The following is a 14,579-nucleotide window of genomic DNA, read 5'->3' as shown; positions in this document are numbered from 1 at the left end:
TTCGTCGAGCCACTAGGGACGCAAAGGCCAGTATTCCGGCCTCCCTAGCCTCCTGTACCCCCGGTTCTACCCCGACCCCAAAGATCGCAAGCCCCCATCCTGGTTTGACCCTGGACCCCACCACCTTCGACACCGTCCTTGCCACCCCCTTCCAGAACCCTTCCAGCACCGGACATGCCCAGAACATATGCACATGGTTCGCTGGGCTTCCCAGACATCTGACACACCTGTCCTCACCCCCAAAGAACCGGCTCATCCTTGTCCCCGTCATGTGAGCTCTATGCAGCACCTTAAATTGAATGAGGCTCAGTCTCGCACACGAGGAGGAAGAGTTGACCTTCTCCAGTGCATCCGCCCACGTCCCGTCTTCTATCTGCTCTCCCAGCTCCCCTTCCCACTTGGCTTTCAGCTCCTCCCCTGATGCTGCTTCCGCCTCCTGCATTATCTTGTAGATGTCTGATATCTTCCCCCCTCCGACCCAGACCCCCGAGAGCACCCTATCACTCGCCCCCTTACTGGGGAGCAGGGGAAACCCCTCCACCTGCCGCCTAGCAAATGCCTTCACTTGTAAATATCTGAACATGTTTCCCGGGGGGAGCTCAAACTTCTCCTCCAGCCCTCCCAGGCTCGCAAACCTCCCCTCTATAAACAGGTCCTTCAGCTGCCGTATGCCCACCCTGTACCAGCTCTGAAATCCCCCGTCGATGTTCCCCGGGATGAATCTATGGTTCCCTCTTATTGGCGCCGCCAACAGACCTCCCATTTCCCCCCTATGTCGCCTCCACTGCCCCCATATCTTGAGGGTGGCCGCCACCACCGGGCTCGTGGTGTACCTCGTGGGGGGGAGCGGCCATGGTGCCGTTACTAGGGCCCCCAGGCTTGTGTTGCCACAGGACGCCCTCTCCATTCGTTTCCAAGCTGCCCCCTCCCCTTCCATCATCCACTTGCGCACCATTGACACATTTGCCGCCCAGTAGTACCCCGAGAGATTGGGCAGTGCCAGCCCTCCACTGTCCCTACTCCGCTCCAAAAAGACCCTCCTCACCCTTGGGGTGCCATGCGCCCACACGTAGCTCATGATGCTACTCGTCACCTTTTTGAAGAAGGCCCTAGGGAGGAAGATGGGCAAGCACTGAAATAAAAACAAGAACCTTGGGAGGACCGTCATTTTGATTGACTGCACCCTCCCCGCCAGCGACAACGGTACCATGTCCCACCTCTTAAATTCCTCCTCCATCTGTTCCACCAGCCTGGAAAAGTTCAACTTGTGGAGGGTCCCCCAGTTCCTTGCCACCTGCACCCCTAAGTACCTAAAGCTCTTTCCTGCTCGCTTGAAGGGGAGTCTCCCAATACCCTCTCCCTGGTCCCCCGGGTGTATCACAAAAACCTCGCTTTTGCCCAAATTTAGTTTGTACCCCGAAAAGTCCCCAAACTCTGCTAATAGTTCCATTATCTCCGGCATTCCCCCTTCTGGGTCTGCCACGTACAGCAGTAGATCATCCGCATACAGCGATACCCGATGTTCCTCCCCTCCCCTAGTCAGTCCTCTCCACCCCCCTGAACCCCTCAGTGCCATCGCCAACGGTTCAATCGCCAGTGCGAAAAGTAAGGAAGGGGGATAGGGGACATCCCTGCCTGGTCCCTCGGTGGAGCCCGAAATACTCCGACCTCCTCCCGTTTGTCACTACACTCGCCGTCGGGGCCGAGTAGAGCAACTTCACCCACTTAATAAACCCTTCCCCAAACCCAAACCGTTCCAACGTCTCCCACAGGTACTCCCACTCCACCCTATCGAATGCCTTCTCCGCGTCCAGCGCTACCACTATCTCAGCCTCCCCCTCCACTGCCGGCATCATAATTACATTCAGCAATCTCCGCACGTTCGTGTTGAGCTGCCGCCCCTTCACGAACCCCGTCTGGTCCTCATGGATTACCCCTGGCACACAATCCTCTATTCTAGCTGCCAGGATCTTTGCCAGCAACTTGGCATCCACGTTCAGAAGCGAGATAGGCCTGTAGGACCCGCACTGCACGGGGTCTTTATCCCGCTTCAATATCAGGGAGATCAGAGCCTGCGACATTGTCGGGGGCAGAACCCCCCCCTCTCGCGCCTCATTAAAGGCTCGTACCAGTACCGGTCCCACCAAGTCCACATTTTTCTTATAGAATTCCACCGGGAACCCATCTGGCCCCGGCGCCTTCCCCGCTTGCATCTGACCTATTCCCTTGACTAGCTCCTCTAGCCCTATTGGCGCCCCCAGCCCTTCTACCAGCCCCTCCTGGACCCTTGGGAACCTCAATTTGTTTAGGAAGTCCTCCATTCCCCCTCTCCTCGTTGGCGGCTCAGACCGATACAACTCCTTGTAAAAATCCCTGAAGACCCCGTTCACTTCTTGCCCCTTCTGCACTACCTTCCCGCCCCTCTCCTTCACTCCCCCAATCTCCCTAGCCGCATCTCGTTTGCGAAGCTGGTGTGCCAGCATCCTGCTCGCCTTTTCCCCATACTCATAGACCGCGCCCTGTGCCCTTCTCCACTGCGTCTCTGCCTTCCTGGTGGTCAGCAGGTCGAACTTGACCTGCAGGCTGCGCCGTTCTCCCAGCAGCCCCTCCTCTGGTGCCTCCGCATATCTCCTATCCACTTCCAATAGCTCCCCCACCAGCCTCTCCCTCTCCTGCCTCTCCTTTCTTTCTCTGTGCGCCCTTATGGAGATCAGCTCTCCCCTGATCACTGCCTTCAGGGCCTCCCAGACCATCCCCACCTGCACCTCACCCGTGTCATTCAAGTCCAGATAGCTCTCAATGCTCTTCCGGACCCTTTTACACACCTCGTCGTCCGCTAACAGCCCCACATCCAGCCGCCACAGCGGGCGCTGGTCCCGCGCCTCCCCCATTTCCACATCCACCCAATGCGGTGCATGATCAGAGATCGCAATGGCCGAGTACTCAGCTTCCCGTACCCTCGGGATCAGCCCCCTGCTCAACACGAAGAAATCGATTCTGGAGTACACTCTATGGACGTGGGAGAAAAAGGAATACTCCCTCGCCCTCGGCCTACCAAACCTCCATGGGTCTACTCCTCCCATCTGCTCCATGTACCCCCTCAGCACTTCTGCCGCTGCCGGCCTCCTATTGGTCCTTGAGCTCGATCTGTCTAGCCCGGGGTCCAGCACTGTGTTAAAGTCCCCCCCCATGATCAAGCCCCCTGCCTCCAGTCCCGGAATGAGGCCCAATAGGCGCCTCATAAAACCCGCGTCATCCCAGTTCGGGGCATATACGTTGACCATCACCACTTTCTCCCCCTGCAGCTTACCCTTCACCATCACATACCTACCCTCCTTATCCGCCACCACCTCCTCCGCCACGAACGACACCCTCTTTCCCACCAGAATCACCACCCCCCGGTTCTTTGCGTCCAATCCAGAGTGGAACACCTGTCCCACCCACCCCCTTCTCAGGCGAACCTGGTCCACTACCTTCAAATGGGTCTCCTGTAACATTGCTACATCAGCCTTCAGTCCCTTCAGGTGTGAGAATACCCTTGATCTCTTGACCGGCCCATTCAACCCCCTCACGTTCCAAGTGATCAGCCGGGACGCGGGACGACCCGCCCCCTTCCCCTGCCGATTAGCCATGTCCTGTTCCCTGCTCGCCCCGGGTCGACCCTCCCCTTCTGACCCGCTCCCCATGGCGATGTCCCCCTCCCCCCACCTCTCCAGTCCTCCACTTCCCGTTTCTGGTCTTTTCAGCAGCAACCCGGTGTCCCTCCCTAACCCCCCTCCCCCCCCCCCCCCCCAGACTAGGACCCCTCCTAGCTGCGATGTACCCTCCATCGTACTCCCGTAAGTCAGCTGGTTCACGCTGACCCGGCTGCTCCTGCCACACTCCGACTCCCCCCGGCTCGGGGGGGGGCCTCCCCCCCCTTGCCACTCCTCCCTGGCCCCGCTCCAGCGCGGGAAAGGTCGCCATTGCTAGCCACGCCCCGCACTCCTCCCCTCCCCCCTCCTCTGCCCCGCGCGCGGGAAAACAGAGGAAAGCCCGCGCTTTCGCCCTGCCACACCCCACCCCGCCATCTTCAGTTCCACCCCCGTCCCCGTCCATGCCTGTAAAAGAACCCCCCCTAGGGGCCCATATCCCCGATCTGCTCTCCCCCCCGTCCCACCTCCCCAACTTAACATTATAAATAACAGATAAATAACAAATAACAATGTACTTAACAGTCGCCCTCTACCAAACAGCATAAATAACCATAAATAACCATGAATAACCACAATAACAATAACTAAGGGAAGTTGGCAAAGGGGGAAAAAACATCAGAAGAAAAACCACAGCAAGAGATCAAAATCCAAACAAAGAATTCAGCTGAAAGTACCCGAGCGGCTACGGCCGCCAAGTATCCCCTGGGTCTAATTCGAGTCCAGTTTCTCTTCCTGTACAAAGGCCCACGCCTCCTCTGGGGACTCAAAATAGTGGTGTTGGTTCCTGTAGGTGACCCACAAGCGCGCTGGCTGCAGCATTCCGAACCTGATCCGTTTTTCATGTAGCACCGCCTTCGTCCGGTTGTACCGGGCCTGCCGCTTTGCCACCTCCGCACTCCAGTCCTGGTAGACCCTCACCGTCGAATTCTCCCACTTGCTGCTCCTTTCCCTCTTGGCCCACTCCAGCACTCTCTCACGGTCGCTGAGTCGCTGGAACCGCACCAGCACCGCCCTCGGGGGCTCATTTGCTCTTGGCCTCCTAGCCATGACCCTGTAGGCCTCTTCCAGCTCCAGGGGCGAAGGGACGGCCCCTGCCCCCATCAGGGAGCTCAGCATTTCTGCTACATATCCCGGGAGGTCTGACCCCTCCAGGCCTTCTGCCAGGCCCAAGATCCTCAGGTTCTTCCGCCTCATTCGGGTATCCAGCTCCTCAAAACGGCTCTGCCATTTCAGGTGGAGTGCCTCGTGCACCTCTACCTTTCCCACGAGGACCGTGGCCTCCTCCTCCCTCACAGTCATCTCCTGTTGCAGCTCCCGAATCGACGCCTCTTGGGTCGCCTGGGCTCCCATCAGCCTGGTGGTCGTCGCATTCATTGACTCCAAGAGCTCCATTTTCAGCTCCGTAAAGAAGCGCAGGAGAGCGGCCTGCTGCTCCTCCGCCCATTTCCTCCATTCCTCGGGTGCGCCACCGGCCGCCATTTTGGTCTTCTTCCCCCGCTTTTTTTGGGGAGCTGCTGTTGCTTTCTTTACCACCCCACTCCGGGTACCGACCATAAAGTTGGTCTGGTTCTCTTCAGGGAGCCTTCCCCCACCGGGATTTGTCCTTACAGCGCCGTTGGGGCCCTCCAATCGGCCCGAAAACACCTTTGTAACAGGAGCAGCCAAACGTGCGACTTAGCTGGTCAGAGCCGCAACCGGAAGTCCCCCTGCTAGACATTTGTGAGCGCACTTCACTGGCAAGGAGTACCTCAGCTCATTAGATGTAACAAACAAAGAGGGAAATGTACCCGGCTGTTTCTTTGTCCACTTCTACACTTTTGCTAGAAGCAATAAACATAAAACATCACCCTAATGTTCGAGGGTATTGCCGCTGCACAGCTGTTGAGAGTAAAGAAATGGTCAAATGGTTCATCTTCCTTGTTCCTCTTCCCCTCCTCTGAGAGAGTGGGGTGCGGCTTGCCTTTGGACTCTGAGTGCTGCACTGTTCGATGAGAATTTAAATGAAGTCCTGTCTGCCCCCTCCTCAGTAGGGGGAGTTCTCGGTGTCCTCGCCAACATTTCATGGTCTCAACCAACGTCACGAAAATAGATTACCTGATCATTACCTCATTTCTGTTGTGGGGTCTTGAATTGCAGAAATTAGCTACGTTACAACACCTCAGAAAAGTAAGCCAATGGCTGTAAAGCACTTTAGGGTACCCAGAGGCTGTGAAAGAAGCAATTTAATTGCAAGTCTTTCTTTTTTCCCCACAAGGCCAAGTTGACTTTGAAATCACACATGGTGAAGCATACTTGGGAGGCACAGGTGACGTGGGACATTGCACCACTGGGGTTTTCCTTAAGTCATGTTTGGGTTTATTGTCGACTAATTAATAGAGATTTGATCGTTATGATTAATCAATAACTCCATTGTCATCATGTGAAGCAATAAGCAGGAGGGGAAGAGGTGAACGAGCTGGACCTTTCTCTCTTTTGTTTAGCACTTCCGATGTTTCTGGACCATGATAAAGTATTAAAATGATTTTGTTCTCTGTCTATTTCTTCAGGTGCCTTTATTCGACGAGCGCTGAACATCTCCTTTGGGGTTCTTATTGCCTACCTCAGTCTGCCAGTAATTGTAAACTTGCTCAGCTCAAAACAAATGATGAACACTTCCTTTAATCCACTACGAATTGTCAACACTTATGGAGCCTTTGGAAGGTGTGAAGCAGAAATAGTTGCATGATGCAATAATATTGTTATCCTTTATGTGAGCGTTATTTTGCATTGTCAAAAGTGAGTTAAGATTTGCCACAAGCCATAATTAATATCCTATCTGGCTATCATTGCTTGTTCTATTTGAGGTATCTCTAGTCTAATTCAATGGTTTTATTGTTGCTCTAACTTTTATCCGAGTTTGCTGCTGGCTGGTTTAGACACTTATTTATCATACCTCCTACTGGCATTTGTTGCTTTGCCAGCCTGACTGAAAAGTCGTTGGCGAGTCCTCTTCTGCTTGTCCTGCACGGCTGTCAGGCCGTTAATTGGCTCGATGTGGGGCTTAGACCCTCATATGGGAGGAAGTTCCACCTCAAGGAACTATTGGGCAATCAAATCGCCAGAGGTATTCTAATACCAACAGTCGCCACTGGTAGCGGTGGCCACTGCTGGGACTGCAGCCAGTTACCGAAGAAGAGATGCCATGAACCTGGATTTCAAGGTAAGTCCCAGGATTTTGCCAACAAGTGCGGATGGAGAGGCTGTGTTTATCAGGGAATGCAGGGACAGCTCAGTTAAACACAGGGAGACAGGAGAGACCCCTCCGTGAGCCCGCAAAAAGGCCACCAGGTTTTACCTGCCAGCCTTGCCATGTGGCATTGACACCTCCCAGCAGTAATATTCCAGCAGTGACAGGCGGAAGTCTTAAGTTGCCCTTAATTGGCCCACGGACAAACGTGGGGAGGGGTGGCATTGTTAGTCAAGGACAGTATTACGGTGGCTGAGAGGACATTTGATGAGGACTCGAATACTGAGGTAGTATGGGCTGAGTTAAGAAACAGGAAAGGAGAGGTCACCCTGTTAGGGCTTTTCTATAGGCCTCCGAAAAGTTCCAGAGATGTAGAGGAAAGGATTGCAAAGATGATTCTGGATAGGAACGAAAGTAACAGGGTAGTTGTTATGGGGGACTTTAACTTTCCAAATATTGACTGGAAACACTATAGTTCCAGTACTTTAGATGGGTCCATTTTTGTCCAATGGGTGCAGGAGGGTTTCCTGATGCAATATGTAGATAGGCCAACGAGAGTCAAGGTCGTATTGGATTTGGTACTGGGTAATGAACCAGGACAGGTGTTAGATTTGGAGGTAGGTGAGCACTTTGGTGATAGCGACCACAATTCGATTACGTTTACTTTAGCGATGGAAAGGGATAGGTATATACCGCAGGGCAAGAGTTCTAGCTGAGGGAAAGGCAATTATGATGCGATGAGGCAAGACTTAGTATGCATCAGCTGGAGAGGAAAACTGCAGGGGATGGGCACAATGGAAATGTGGAGCATGTTCAAGGAACAGTTACTGCGTGTCCTTGATAAGTACGTACCTGTTAGGCAGGGAGGAAGTGGTCGAGCGAGGGAACCATGGGTTACTAAAGCAGTTGAAACACTTGTCAAGAGGAAGAAGGAGGCTTATGTAAAGATGAGACGTGATGGTTCAGTTAGGGCGCTTGAGAGTTACAAGTTAGCTAGGAAGGCTCTAAAGAGAGAGCTAAGAAGAGCCAGGCGAGGACATGAGAAGTCATTGGCAGGTAGGATCAAAGATAACCCTAAAGCTTTCTATAGATATGTCAGGAATAAAAGAATGACTAAGGTAAGAGTAGGGCCAGTCAAGGACAGTAGTGGGAAGTTGTGCGTGGAGTCCGAGGAGATAGGAGAGGTGCTAAATGGGTATTTTTGTCTGTATTCACACAGGAAAAAGACAAAGTTGTCGAGGAGAATACTGAGATACAGGCTACTAGACTGGAAGGGCTTGAGGTTCATAAGGAGGAGGTGTTAGCGTTTCTGGAAAAAGTGAAAATAGATAAGTCCCCTGGGCCGGATGGGGTTTATCCTAGGATTCTCTGGGAAGCTAGGGAGGAGATTGCTGAGCGTTTGGCTTTGATCTTTAAGTCATCTTTGTCTACAGGAATAGTGCCAGAAGACTGGAGCATAGCAAATGTTGTCCCCTTGTTCAAGAAGGGGAGTAGAGATAATCCCGGTAACTATAGACCAGTGAGCCTTACTTCTGTTGTGGGAAAAGTCTTGGAAAGGTTTATAAGAGATAGGATGTATAATCATCTGGAAAGGAATAATTTGATTAGAGATAGTCAACATGGTTTTGTGAAGGGTAGGTCGTGCCTCACAAACCTCATTGAGTTCTTCGAGAAGGTGACCAAACAGGTGGATGAGGGTAAAGCAGTTGATGTGGTGTATATGGATTTCAGTAAAGCGTTTGATCATGTACCCCACGGTAGGCTACTGCAGAAAATACAGAGGCATGGGATTCAGGGTGATTTAGCAGTTTGGATCAGAAATTGGCTAGCTGATAGAAGACAAAGGGTGGTGGTTGATGGGAAATGTTCTGACTGATGTCCAGTTACTAGTGGTGTACCACAAGGATCTGTTTTGGGGCCACTGCTGTTTGTCATTTTTATGAATGACCTGGAGGAGGGCGTAGAAGGATGGGTGAGTAAATTTGCAGATGACACTAAAGTCGGTGGAGTTGTGGACAGTGCAGAAGGATGTTACAAGTTACAGAGGGACATAGATAAGCTGCAGAACTGGACTGACAGGTGGCAAATGGAGTTTAATGCAGAAAAGTGTGAGGTGATTCATTTTGGAAGGAATAACAGGAAGACAGAGTACTGGGCTAATGGTAAGATTCTTGATAGTGTGGACGAGCAGAGATCTCGGTGTCCATGTCCATAGATCCCTGAAAGTTGCCACCCAGGTTGAGAGGGTTGTTAAGAAGGCGTATGGTGTATTAGCTTTTATTGGTAGAGGAATTGAGTTTTGGAGCCATGAGGTCATGTTGCAGTTGTACAAAACTCTGGTGCGGCCGCATTTGGAGTATTGCGTGCAGTTCTGGTCGCCACATTATAGGAAGGATGTGGAAGCATTGGAAAGGGCACAGAGGAGATTTACAAGGATGTTGCCTAGTATGGAAGGAAGATCTTATGAGGAAAGGCTAAAGGACTTGAGGCTGTTTTCGTTAGAGAGAAGAAGGTTCAGAGGTGACTTAATTGAGGCATGCAAGATGATCAGAGGATTAGATAGGGTGAACATTGAGAGCCTTTTTCCTCGGATAGTGATGTCCAGCACGAGGGGACATAGCTTTATATTGAGGGGAGATAGATATAGGACATATGTCAAAGGTAGGTTCTTTACTCTGGAGAGTAGTAAGGGCGTGGAATGCCCTGCCTGCAACTGTAGTAGACTCGCCAACACTAAACGCATTCAAATGGTCATTGGATAGGCATATGGCCGATAAGGGAATAGTGCAGAGGGACTTTAGAGGGGTTTCACAGGACGGTGCAACATCAAGGGCCGAAGGGCCAGTACTGCGCTGTAATGTTCTATGTTCTAGGCCGCAGATGCCTCCATTGCCGTGGGTAAATTCCAGCGGAGATAGTTAGGCAGTTAGCTTGGCGCTGCGCCTCAGGTGCCTAATTTTACTCTCTGGCCTGATAGCCCAGGGGGGTGGGGGATTCCTTAAATTTCTAGCCTGTTTCACCTGAGTTTTCCCTTGACCTGTCCATGGATACTGCTGGCTCTCATTTCATAAGGGCCTTGAGAAACTTGAGTAGAAAGACTAAAAAAGCTACAGTTGTTGTTCGTACAGAGGAAAGTGAGGAAATTTGATGGAGGTGTTCAAAATCATGAATGCTTTTGGGAGAGTAAAACCAGCAACTTTTCTGGGGAGAACCAAAAAACTTTCCAGCACATAAGGAGGCCATTCAGCTCATCCTGTCCATACCGGCTCACTGAAAGAACAACTTTACTAGTCCCAGTCCCCTGCTTTTTCCCCACAACGGTGCTAGTCTTTTTTCTTCAAGTAATCATCCAATTCCCTTTTTGAAAGCCACACTTGAATCTGCCTCCTCCACACTCTCAGGCAGTGCTTTCCAGATCCTAATTACTCACTGCATAACAAAAGTTTCCTGTTATCTGCCAATCGCGTTAAATTGGTGGCCTTTTATTCCACTCTGACACCAACAGGAACAATTTCTCTCTGTCTACATATGATTTTGAATACCTCTACCAAATCGCTTCTCATTCTTTTCTTATCTAAATAGACTAACCCAGGATTGTTGGCCTGGGTTATGCTTGACAGGGCGGAAGTAGGTTCAATGATACGATTTAACAAATAGAATTGGATAAATATTTGAAGAAAACATGTTATAGGACTCTGAGATCAGAGCAGGGATGTGGAATTACTATAATTGTATAGTTCTACCTAAGAGCTAGCACAGGAATGGTGGGCAGAATGACCTCCTCAGTGCTGTCTCACGATTCTATGAACTGGGATTTGATGCATCTTGTATCGGTGAGTCAATTGGGCACAATGGGTGCTTCACACCTTGGCTGGTAATCAGGTGGAGCTCTCCCATTGTCGAACCTTGCTGGTCTTCATCTCATTGATTTCAGTGGAGTGAGAGTGAGCTGGCAGATTCATTCCAATTACTGCCTGAGTGGTGAAGGGAAAAGTTAGCCTCGGTGACCACAGAAATGGATTCGCTCCTCACATTTACAAACAGCTGTTCTACAGAAAGTGTCAGAATAATATGTCAGGCTTTGTGGATAGCAGATTCCTGGTGTCTACTTTGGGGCAAAATAAACATGGTGCATATAACTGGACTTTCATATGATGTGATGTTATTAGTGAGCGTGCATTTATTTTGTGCATGCTGCCAGGAATTCTACTGCTGTTAAACTACCAATATGATAATGAATTTGACACAAATTAAGTGTGTGAACAATTTAATTCCTGTCAAAATAAGATCTGGAATGTGCTATCTGAAAGAGTGGTAGAATCAGATTCATAATTCTGAATCATAACTTTCATAAGAAAATTGGATAAGTAATTAGAGGGGACTTATTCTCAGTCTTATGGGGAAGAAAGCTGGGCCATGGGGTTAAAATAGACAGTTCTTTGAAAGAGCTGGCGCAAATATGTTGGACCAAATGGCCTCCTTCAGTGTTGTACGATTCTATGAACATTTGGTCATTTTACAGAAATACTAACTAGGTCCTCAGAGTATTAATCTCTGTAATTATGTTCAAACTAAACACCACAAGGTAATTACTATGGAGACTGTAACTGTGACATTTCAGGAAGTTGTCTCCACATAGTCAGCAAGTTCTGACACACTGAGAGGTGCCTCGAACTGTCCCCTACACCAGGACTGTCAATCATTGACAGCGTAGAGCAAGATTCCACAAGCCATCTGGAGCTTCATGCAATGCATCATTCTGCAATAGTCATCAGTGCAGTATTGAACACCAGGGAAAACCTCTGTGACCAGTTTTTAAAAATAAATAATGCCATAAATTTGAAAGTTATGTTGAATAAAATATCAACTCCACATTAAATATAGACAATGAAGTTAAATTCATAATAGATGTTGAATTTTACTTAATTCAAATGACACAAAGAACTTTTTTAGTTTAAAAATTGTCCAATAATTTTGATTTAGTAAGTGCTGCCAATAACCCGAAGTTAGAGCAAACTCCATACTTCATGCATTAATGAGGTGAGCCGCCCGACTGCAGGGGCACTTTGTACACTGGGAATAATGTTAACCCTTTCCAGTCAGGGAGCTGCAATCAGTAAAGCAACATCAGTGCTCACTGGATGTCATCTGCAATGCAAAATCAGCAGTCCATTTATCTGGCGTGACACCAGCAGAAAGTCTGAGAGTAGCCGGATGCACGTCGAATTTTTATCCAAGGAGAAAATGGGAACAAATAAATGGCTTGTATATTAGGCTCAAAGGTGGTTTCCAGATCACGCAAAGATGGGGAGATTTAGACTTTCAAAATTCAATGTTTTGTTTTCTCCCTTTTCCCCTCCTCACTTTTCAGAAGAAGTGGGTGTCCGGAAACAGATAGTTTTAAATAATCTGCATTTGTATTTGTGTGTATTAGAAATAACGCATATAGTAGCTTTAAGTAAGTTAATTTTTTGCGGTTCTGTATTTGAAAGGGATAATGACTTTAATTTTGATTTAGTTGCATGTATGGTAATGGGAGTTTACAATGTGAAAACAAACAGTGTTTAAAGAAAGACTAGACTGTAGCTTAGCAACCAGGGCCACCGAGGATTAGAACGAGCTTTTGAGTTTAGCTTTAAGCTGGACCCAGAGGAAACTTGACAGGACAGGGAGCTTCAGGGAGCCGACTTCTCAAAAGAACAAAGGAAAGTTCAGGAACTAGGGAGTAGGTGGAGTATGTCTCAGGATGGCAACTAAGTTAAAGGAACAAAGTACAATAAATTGAACAAGGTTCTGTTGCATGAAGTTAAAGTTAAAGTATGAAAGTATCTGAGTTAAAGAGCCAGTTGCAACAACCAGATTTAAGTGAGAAACCAGACATCTGAGATAAATCAAAAGTTTGGTGAAATCTTAATACAGCCTGTGAAGTAGTAGTGTTCTGTTGGAATGGCTGGGCACCTAAGAAATAGTTTGGAAGCTTGAATGCATGTGGCAATCCAAGGCAGAGAAATACTGAAAGGAAAGATTGACTTCCTGGAATTGGATCCTTGGTAAAGGTATCCAAGAGAAAGTGTTGGTTAGGGAGGAGATTCCAATACATGTTTTCCAAGAGTGGAGTTTGGAAACACTCGAGTGGAAGTCAAAGTTCCCATGAGACCAGTTGACTCACAGTGTGATACATATTTGGAGGGGTTGCCGGGTTGTTAACAGTGAGGTTGAGTGTCTTGGGTTACAGGAAGATATGGACGGGATGGTCAAATGGGCAGAAAAGTAGCAGGTGGAATTTTACCCTGAAAAGTGTGAGGTGTTACACTTTGGAAGGAGTAATGTGACAAGGAAGTATTCAATGAATGGCATGACACTGGGAAGTTCCGAGGAACTAAGGGACCTTGGCATGTTTGTCCATACATCTCTGAAGGCAGGAGGGCAGGGTGGTGAAAAAGGCATGTGGGACACTTGCCTTTATCAATCGAGGCATAGATTACAAAAGCATGGAGGCCATGTTGCAATTGTAAGGAACTTTGGTGAGGCCACAGCTGGAGTACTGTGTGCAATTCTGGTCGCCACATTATAGGAAGGATGTGATTGCACTGGAGGGGTGCAGAGGCGATTCACCAGGATGTTGCCTGGGATGGAACATTTAAGTTATGAAGAGTGGTCAAACAGGCTTGGGTTGTTTTCGCTGGAGCAGAGAAGACTGAGGGGCGACCTGATAAAGGTGTACAAGATTATGAGGGTCATGGACAGAGTGGATCGGGAGCAACTACTCTCCTTAGTTGAAGGGTCAGTTATGAGGGGACACAAGTTCAAGACGAGGGGCAGGACCTTTAGGGGGGATTTGAGGAAAAGCCTGAAAGAGGCAGTGACATTCTGGAATGCACTGCCTGGCTGGGTGGTAGAGGCGTGTTGCCTCACATCCTTTAAAAAGTACCTGGATTCAAGGCTATGGGCCAAGTGCTGGAAAATGGAATTAAGTAGGCAGGTCAGGTGCTTTTCATGCGTTGGTGCAAACTCGATGAGCAGAAGGGTCTCTTCTACCCTGTATTATTCTGTGATTTGATGAGAAACCCATAGAAGTTGTATTGGGTGGCATCTGCCATTGGTTTTAAAGTGGGTGTGTCTGACCACAGTTGACCTGTTGGTTTACATGGACTGTGTACTTACCGAGAACAGTATGAGATATATTTTGTAACTTGTGTTATTCATACAAATCTGTGTACACCTGTGAATATATGGGTGGGGTGATGGAGTATTGTGTTATAAATCAATCTTTCCATGTGTAACAAATGTTTTTCTTTTGTTAAAACTTAAGTCGTAGTCCTGTGTGATTCTGTCCATCTACGTCTCTAAACAAAAGATATAAGTTATGCTCTATTGAGCCAGGCTTCCATTCTGGGACCTGACTGTTCAGTGATAACATCAACTGGGATTGTAATATTGGGACACTGGGCTCTGAGTCCCACAGGCGCCAATAGGAACATCAATACATCATCTATGTGAATATTTCTCATGTGAACCTCATTGAGGAATTGTTTTAAATCTATTTTTGGGATGTGAGCGATGCTGGAATGGTCGGCATTTATTGCTCAACCCTGGTTCGCCTGACCCAGTGGTTTTGGGCCTTCTTGAACTGTTGCAATTTTGGTACAGCTGAGTGA

The 14,579-nt window shown here is 48.9% G+C and overlaps 1 protein-coding gene across 4 annotated transcripts in view; it reads left to right on the top strand.

The window, feature by feature from the left end:
• The window catches only part of lmf1 (lipase maturation factor 1), a 945,108-nt gene that overhangs the window by 639,407 nt on the left and 291,122 nt on the right, over positions 1-14,579 (top strand). For all 4 annotated transcript variants that reach the window (XM_038821131.1, XM_038821133.1, XM_038821130.1 and 1 more), the window contains one exon: positions 6,242-6,395. In XM_038821131.1, coding sequence (XP_038677059.1) covers positions 6,242-6,395 — 154 coding nt within the window. The remainder of the gene's footprint in view (positions 1-6,241; positions 6,396-14,579) is intronic.

This window comes from Scyliorhinus canicula, chromosome 15, assembly GCF_902713615.1.
Source record: "Scyliorhinus canicula chromosome 15, sScyCan1.1, whole genome shotgun sequence".
NCBI classification, from domain to species: Eukaryota; Metazoa; Chordata; class Chondrichthyes; order Carcharhiniformes; family Scyliorhinidae; genus Scyliorhinus; species Scyliorhinus canicula.
Note: the sequence above shows the minus strand (reverse complement) of the source record. Positions and strands in the feature narration are given on the sequence as shown.